This window comes from Lolium rigidum, chromosome 7, assembly GCF_022539505.1.
Source record: "Lolium rigidum isolate FL_2022 chromosome 7, APGP_CSIRO_Lrig_0.1, whole genome shotgun sequence".
Lineage (NCBI taxonomy): Eukaryota > Viridiplantae > Streptophyta > Magnoliopsida > Poales > Poaceae > Lolium > Lolium rigidum.
In genome coordinates, this window is record NC_061514.1 from 77,240,441 (window position 1) to 77,249,584 (window position 9,144).

Below are 9,144 nucleotides of genomic sequence, written 5' to 3' on the forward strand. Positions count from 1 at the left end.
GGCTTGTGCTCATCCAATAAGGCGCCGGCATGTAGGGGAGGAGCCGGAGCCCACCGGCCACCGATGGCGCGCGACGTCGGTCCCGGAGCGCCGACACCAAGTACCGCGACCCACGCGCGACGGCGACCCGCGCGCGGCCGGGAAGGGCAGGGTCCCCCGCGTGCATGCCGATCGAGTCAAACGCGCAGCACCTCGTCAAGCCAAACCTGTCAAGGTTCACAGTCACAGGGCGCAGGAGACGCCGAGACCGGCAGCTGTAGGCCGCACAGTGCTCGCCCGCCCGGCCTACCCGCTCCGCTCGCGTCTGCACTGCTACATGCAACGACACGTACTCCCTGCTACTACTACTACAAGCAAGCAGGTAAATCGTGTCCGGTGCCCGATCGAGCCTGTCAATTTCTCTGCGCGCAGACTTGTGTTCTTGTTGATCCCAGATCCCGTGACGTTAATTGCCATACTCAAAACCTAGCTAGATCGTGAAATATCAATATGGATAATTTTCTTGACCACGTTTGACTTAAAGAAATACAATACTCCTTAGCAAGGAGTGGGTACCCTACATATGTACTGTATTATGGCAAGGAGTGAGTAGTACTAACGAAGAAACGACACAGGTTTAACCGTGCAAAATAGAGAATTTTAGACACCAGACCGTGCAAAAATGTGTCAATCCTACGCACTTGAGTCTAAAAAGGATGATGTTTAAATCTATGAAACTGAGGCATCGGGATGTAATCAAACCTAGAGGAATTTTACTTAGCTCGTTGCCTTCTCGGCCGCAACAAATGTGCCTGTGATAATCTTAGCAAGTCTTCCGGATCACACTTCACACACATTTCTGTCCCTCACACCCTGACACACCCCTTCATGCTTGATAACCGTGCACTAGCACACTACTTGCGTACTGAATTAGTATGTGATAAGTAGTTTAATTGTGTGTCATGCATGCGGCTCGTCATCGAAGGTCCCTCAATTGCATTTAACCTTGATGCATATAAAGATGCATGCACTTTCATGTTAATTTTTCCATCCCGTAATATAAGATATTATTACAACCAATTACAACCTATACTGGTTGTAAAACCTTGTATTGGAATAGAGGAGTACGTACAAGTCTACAAGAGATGCAACACACATGTGGATGGACCGAGAATCAATTATTTTCTATTTCCGTTTCTTTGACTCGGGCATAAGATGGTTGATTATTTTGTTTTAAATTCTAACTTTTGATATATGGTATTTGTATAAATTTTATGCATGAATTCTACGTTTGAGATATTTGAGACAAGTCAACAACACATGTACATATGTGATACTCCCTAATCTATGTGTCTTAATCAATCAAAATACAAGTGAGTACTATTGGTGAAGCGAAGAGCATATGATTATTATATGTTTTTCGCTCTATTACATTCATTCATATGCATTTTCACATCAATCTTCACCGTCAATTAAGCAATTTAGGAAATATTACTAGTTTTAAGTGTACAGATTGAGGTTACAAAGTCTACTGCCAATTAAGTGCAAATCTTAACACCTTGGTACCACTTTGTCATTTCTATCTTGATTCAAATGCCCATTGCATGTTTTTAGAAGCATAGCAAGATAGAGTGTGGCATTTTGTACATAGGTAATGATGGATTCTATAAACATGCAAATTTCCTAAGCGAAATACCTTATATCTTAGGCAGTGCAAAAATAGCAAATGTGGAAATCTGAAGTAGTGAACAATACAAACTTTGAAACCTACAAAAAATATCAGAATTTGTCATTTTTGTGTGGCCTAAGATACTAGGTGTTCTGACTTGAGATTTTGTACGTTGATAGAATACATCATAATCAACATTAAGATTCCTGTTTCATAATTTTTTGAAACCTTAATATCATTTTCATTTTTTCTTTCTAAAATGTCCTATATGTATATACGCCCGAGCTGCAACTGTAGTTTCCGTAGCAAGATAAGCTTAATCAAGCGCTATGCTCGTTTTGTTTATTTCTGAAAGATCTACAGGAGGCCTCGGCCCACCGGAACATTATCATTAGGCAAACATGGCAGATAGTGCAACCAGACTCTATAAATACTCCTAATTAAGGTGTTATATATGTTCTAGTGAGCATGGAGTATATATAAGAGAAGTGTTTCTAGCTTCACACCTTACTATGTTTTAGTGAATTTCGTGACTTGTTGTTATATGTAGCCCTATCCATATAGGCAGGGAGCTACATGCATGGTTGTGGCTTCCGATTTTATGCTTATTAGAACCTCAATCTAGCAAAATTATATGAATAAGTCAACACAAGCTTATACACCTAAGGTTATAGCAATATAATACTCCTCATCTGTCCGCAAACTGCTTACATAAATAATTCTAGCAGCTATTTTATGCCTCGGCATACTTTAGTTTTAACATTCTTGCTGATGGACAAAAAATAAACCTTCTACCATGCAACTATATCTGGCACAACGGATCGGTAAATTTGTGAAATTTCGAACATCAGTACAAGGGTTATATATCTGGCATAGTTGTTGTCACTGAATAAAGGGAAACTATTCTATAGGTTACTAATGGCTAAAATTGCATGCATGCACATTCCTATGAACCAAACAAACTTCATAGGAAATGCTAAATGAATAGAATCCTCCAAAATAGACATGATATTTTTATAACCTAAGAGGGCCTAATATGTTCATCACTTGCCACTCGCAATTTTCTAGGGATTTTTTTTGTCTCATTATAGCTAAAATATGATCCATGTATATTAATTATGAAAATTCAAAATAAACTAATCATTTTAAGTCAAAAATACATAGTCCTTACTGGCTAGCAATGGTAATCTATGTCCTATGTGAATTTATAGCATATGTATGCACAAATTAGCTAAGTGTCAGGGTGTTAGTGTATGTCCACTTGTATCAAACTTAATGTTGTTGCATTATAACTACAAAAACACAGCGCCTTCATATTGGTATTAATGGTGTTGCATTTTAGAACTATACAATCTTGAACCAATATATAACTGAACTTGCAGGTCAGATAAGTTCTTTAGATATTCATATGTTCTAGCTAAAATCCATCATTTCTTGTTGAATGTTAAGGCTAATCAAAAGAACAAAAAAAAAATCACAAACACACAGATCCCTGAAAAAGGTTCTCGGCCAGCAAGAACTATGCATGTGGAGCTTCAACCTCCATTGCTACATGCATCTGAGATGCTTCAAGTACCGGAAATACAGAAGAACACGTGTGTTGAAGAACATATGCATGGAAATAAGCAGCTATCCCTGATGCATGAAAGGACAGAACTATTCAGAAATCCGTGCGAAATGATAGATGATGAAGCCACACACGCCACACTCAGCATCAAAATAGTACATGCATGCTTGTACCTCCTCATTTGGTGCGAGGCAAAGGCACTGTGCAATGCCCTCGTTGTTGCATGCAACTTGTCATGCACCGTTCACATCAACCCAGTACCACAACACTGCATCTTTCGGTACCATAAAAAGGAAACGGAATAGGAAGCAAAACAAGAAACAATAAGATGCTGGATCGAGTTGACGCATGATGCGCAGACCGCAGAAGACACTGCACAGATAGATTTTGCACGAGCTGCGCTATAACACGAGAGATCTCCATATGGAGTATGTATCTCCCTCTGTCATGACTCATGACTCATGTCCCGCTCTAGCTACTCCTCAAAGGGCAAACTTCATTACTTCACTCAGACACAGAGTACAGCAAATCATTTTACTTCAAGTACTCTCCTAGATAATAGCAGATTGATGAACTCGACTAGAACGTGACCCAAGCTAATTAAGGACACTAGATCGACTACAGTACTAGTTGATAGTTGATACACACACACAAATCCGAAGTGCAAATCCATGACAATGCGCATGCATGCATACGCGAGCGTACATAAAATATATCTGGCATACCGGCGGCCAAATAGTAGATCGATCGACCACCTTGGATGAATCGACCAGCTGCAGCTGAGTGTAGGGTCGTCGATCAGCAAGCTCAGCAGCCGGCGGCGGGAGGCGGGCCGGGAGGGGGCTGGTGGTGGTTGCCGCGGAACCCGCTGCTGCTGTCGCCCAAGGTCAGCTGCTGCGGCTTCTTGCGCTTCTTCTTCTCGTAGCTGACGCCCCGAGCGCGAGCCTGGTGCTCGCGGACCTCGCGGAGGTAGAGCCGGACGGCGCGCGCAGCGAAGGGGTTGGACTCCGGGCTGCCGCCGTTCTCCTCGTAGGCGGCGCGGAGACGGCCGACGAGGGCGTCGAGGCTGCCCCAGGCCTGGCGGAGCGGGCACGGGCACGGCGCCGGCGGGCTCGGGTGGCCGAAGAAGGGGCACGCGGCGGCGTGCACCTTGGTCTTGCCGAACTGATCCAGGTAGCGCAGGAACTCCAGGACGTGCGCGCCGCTGCACTGCGCAAGGCTCAGTGGAGGGCGGTGGTTCCGCAGGTACTGCCCGAACGTGTTCCAGTCGCGACGCTTCTGCGCCTCGTACCGGCTCGGCGACTGCGGGGCGCCGCCCACGGAGAGCGACGAGGTGATGCTGTTTGAGCCCATGCTGCTCGAGCCGCCGCCACTGCCGCCTCCCGACAGAGGGCTGTCCGGGTTCGCCGACAGGTCCATGGATCGGCTGGCTGAGAAGGAAGGAACCTGAGTGTTGGGACTGTGATCTGAAACTACTACAGGCCGGGCTTTCTTCCCTCACAGTTTCATAAACAAATGAAGTAAGCTACTGCTTGCTATTATTAAAAGAAAGGATGTTGCTAGTGCATATCATATAACCATGATGGGGTCAATGATTACATGTGTGTGTGCAGATGAACATATATATACTGGATGTAGTGATCTATTTGGGATCTAGTGCTCTCATCATGCACCAAAACATACCAGACGTTCCTAGTTTTTTAGTAGTTGGAGGCAGAAATATTTTGGACGAAGAAGAACTTGAAGATCTTGCAGAAAGGGATTTTTTTGGATTCACCTCAATTCGGTCGTGTGAGAAGCTGATCTTGGATTGACGAGCCAGCTAAGTGGAAGAGGCGGTTGACTTGTTGGGAATCTGCACAAAAAATGCAACATCAAATGACACATAAACAAAGTTCCTTAAAGAGGGGTCTCCTTGGATAGTGATCTCTGGAAGAACTCATATATGTTGCTTCTTACTCAGTGCTGCTGCTGGTGGTAGCAACAGCCAACAGTTGCTTGTGCTGGCTCTCTCATAGGTCCATCTGGTGATTGGGGAGAGCTGGGAGAGCAGCAGCTTCGTATCTGTTTGTGATGGTGTGTGGGAATTGTATGCTGCTGCTTCTATTTTTAGGGGGGAATACTGGCGGTGGTGGATGTGTTGTTTGGCCTAAAAAGGGGAGATGTGAAATGACTGAGACATGGAGCACACAGTAGTGACTAGTGAGAGAGGGGAGGAGATGCACTGCTAGTACTGCTAGGGCTTTTGCTGCTGAAGGGTGGAAAAGGGACACCGAGTGAGAGAGAGTGAAAGGTGACATGACAAAAGTAAATATTTTATAGGAGGTTGTACGTACGGCATAATGGGGATGTCGACTTGTTTCTAACTGGTAGTCATTTGATGTCACGGGCCTAAAGCTTCACGATCATCATGGCAACTTGCCACTGAAAATCCTCGAGTAAATAAGTTTCCTTCATTGTACGTTAGCACAGTCAGAAAAACATACAGTATCTTTTACCATTGTACTGTACTTAAGATACTCCAAAACAATTCCACTAGCTACTACTAAGTCTCTTATTATAACAACAAAATAAATCAAGTCTTCCTTGTTATTCTCATAAGTTGGTCTAGAATTTACAAAGTTAGGCTAGTCAAAATAAAATAGTGTTCCTGAAAATGCAATAACATGGCAAGTAAACACCAGCAAAATATTCGAGGCATATGTTGCTGCCTCCTCACCTATAATGTCATGGACAATGCCATGGTCCATGTGATTGAAGCACCTATGGAATTACAGTCCATTTCACATGATTTTGTTAGTCTCCAGTTAGCATGAACGGTTTTCAATTTTTGTGTGCAATGCAAACTCTTCACCATAAATGATAAAAACAGTATCAAAGAATATGCATATACTTAGTAAAGTTAAGACTTCATGTATCAAATACACACACATATTTGTAGGACAGAATTGACATGCAAATGAAACAATATCTCTTCTTCATGAAGCAGAACTCTTATGGGAAAGATAGAGACTACCATGTCACCATGACATGTAATCGCATGGGAAAATGATATGTGACAACTTGTGTGTTCCACATGACATTTTCACGTAGACAATATTATTAAATCTATATTTATGTTTTGATTGCCGTTTCTATATGAATACCATAACTTTCAGTCATTTAATTGTTGTTGCATTAAGATGTAATGGGTATCATACTAATTCATCAACGGCATTTTTTTCGAGAAACACAGTACAAACGCAGACGCTCACATACACGCGTATACACTCACTCCTATGAACGCACACACGCACACCCTACCCCTATGAGCACCTCCGGAAGACTGAGCCGACGAATTGGATCTTGAAATTGACGAAGTCACCACAGGTGCCTCGCAGTCGACGGGAACGTCGCCTCCCACTGAATGAATATTCCGCCTTTATAAGACACACAGATGTCAAACCTGGAGTTTGAACTCTGGTGGGTTGGGGATACAACCATCCACCTAACCGCCCAACCTCAGGTTGGTTCTCTCATCAACGGCATTTTGAAAGTGCAAGAGTATGAAGAACCGTAGGATTGCATTGATATGCTTGATTGGAACTTTGTATGCACCAACCTTTGTTGGATTTCACCATAGATAAGACAGAATTATTCCCAAGAGGTTTTAGTGAATGTAAATTTGCATATGATATGTAATGCAATCGAGTTCCTCACAGAAAATTTCTAAGTGTAATACAATTTGAAATATCAAACCGCATTCGTAAGAAAAAAAAACTCCCAAAGGATATTAATCTTCAAAATTTCCTACCTCGTAATAAAATATTTTGAACCAAAGAGATCGTAAGAAAAATTCCAGAAAATAGTGCCGTCGACAATTGCTCCTATATTTTATAACTAGTCGTGCATGGATAGGTTAACAATCACTCAATACCAAGTCTGTCTCCGCACTTACGCATAAACGTAGTTACTTAATTAGAACATGATTATGGTAGGGAAAATGTTACCGGACATGTAGTACAACATGTCAACATGACACATAGAAACAAGAGACAAATTATGCGCATAATCATATTTACATATAATTTAGTACCTATAGGTCCATCTATATTGTATTTTAATACAATTGCTACGTTGCTCATGGGTTTGTGACTCCACTGGTTATTTATGCCAGTGGTTATTTTTATTTTTGCGTCAATGGCACATGGTTATAAGCCTAAGCCTCCTTTTATTTTCATTTACCGAATTTAATATCTATATATTACTTCCAGTGTACATTTGCCCTTTTTTTATGGTCACCAAGGAAAACAAGTACTTGCCAATTTTAGACCTTAATAATATATGTTTAGCTGTTGGGGAGCAAGGGTTATTGATTTCATTTGTGTCATTCTATCTTATCGAGCTGACTAACTGGATAATGGTGTCTTTTCTAACTTTTTGTGAAAAGGTTACCTAGGATTTTTCTATTTCGGTAAGAGAGTGTTGCTTAAATTTGAAGTTTGATTCCGAATTAATGCATTACTACGTGAAATTTTGTTCGCCTACTATGATTATATTTCACGCATTTGTTCAGTTTAGCCAACATCCCAACACATAAATACTGTAGCTAAACTTTAGGATGGTTAACCAATAGTACTATAGTTGATTGCGATGCATGTTGTTCAATTATCTATATTATCACTTTTCCCTGCAAAAAAGAGAAAGATATTATATTTCGATGTCTTGTATGTACCATTTCGCCTTTGATAGAACTACAACTTGCAGAGCGCTCACTTAGATCTATTACGCTCCAACACTTATTACGTATTGAAGGGAGTAATTATGTTCTGAAGAGTGTGTGCTAGTATAATAGATTTGTGGTGGTAGAAGATTAATGAAGTTAGCACAGTATGTGCGCCACAGAAACGAGCAGAGCTGGCTAGTAGCTCTGCATATCACGGCTACACCGTCTAGCAAAAACCAAAAGAAAAAATGCCTAAAGTTTCTTACAGGATTCGATAGCAGGGTTGATGTGTCCATTCGTCTTGGGACTTGCCTCCATCATGTACGAATTAATTCCTCTCGTACATTCTTCCGCAGTGTTATGATGGACTATCTATATATGACGAAGTCGTGGCTAGTACGGAACGACTGTGCACCTGTGTTGCTCTCGGTGCTAGCTAGCTTGTTTGGCGATGCAGGGTGTTTCTTCGTACGTAGTAGATGTCATGTAAACATTGGCTAAAATCATTCCCACTTGTTTTGTTCTGGCAAGCAAAGAAAATTAGACGTATACAGCAGAGTATCTCGACAGAGTGATGCTGACCTATTATTTGATCAATCACATGACCCGCGTTTAAAAAATACAAATTTATCAATCCCATCAACATGAATGGTATTTAAGTTAGGTCTAATGTTAGACTGATGGGACTGCCAACCAGTTAGCTGTGTATGTTTGATATGTTGAACAGGGTTTGTACAGTATTACCTAAGTGACTGGCACCAAGGAGGCATTACTGCTGCACAGGTAGGAATCTTTTGGCTAGGGCCCGGTCGGCCGGTTAAGTAGTGCCAGTGGTACAAGTGAGCAAGCGAGCTATGCAATCAATTAACAGTTCACTTCTTGGAAAATAGTTAGCTAGCTACTTGAGCAAGGCAAGCTTCATTATTGGTGCCAAGAGCCTGGCCATGCTTCTAGGGCCAGCCAGCCATGTGCCGCTACTACTTGACCGGATCTCTTCGAAGAAATTGACGATCTTGGAGTTGCCAAACAATTACTCGTGATCATATTCGTGACAAGAGCTAAAGAAGGATTAGTTTATTTGGGGCGTCTGACCAACCTAGCTATAACTACCGAATCAAAGCATATAATGCAAGATAAATCTATGTACCATGTGTGATACTGGTGCAATCTCTCACTTGATCGTGTGATCTCTTGATTTAACGTATGATAAAGCATTTTATTGAC

General features: G+C 42.0%; 1 protein-coding gene across 1 annotated transcript; it reads right to left on the reverse strand.

Annotated features, from left to right (window-relative positions):
* Positions 1-4,022: 4,022 nt before the first annotated feature.
* On the reverse strand, positions 4,023-4,634 carry LOC124678383 (protein G1-like4). Its single transcript, XM_047214285.1, has one exon. It carries the CDS (start codon positions 4,632-4,634, stop codon positions 4,023-4,025), a length of 612 nt encoding a protein of 203 aa, XP_047070241.1.
* Positions 4,635-9,144: the final 4,510 nt, after the last annotated feature.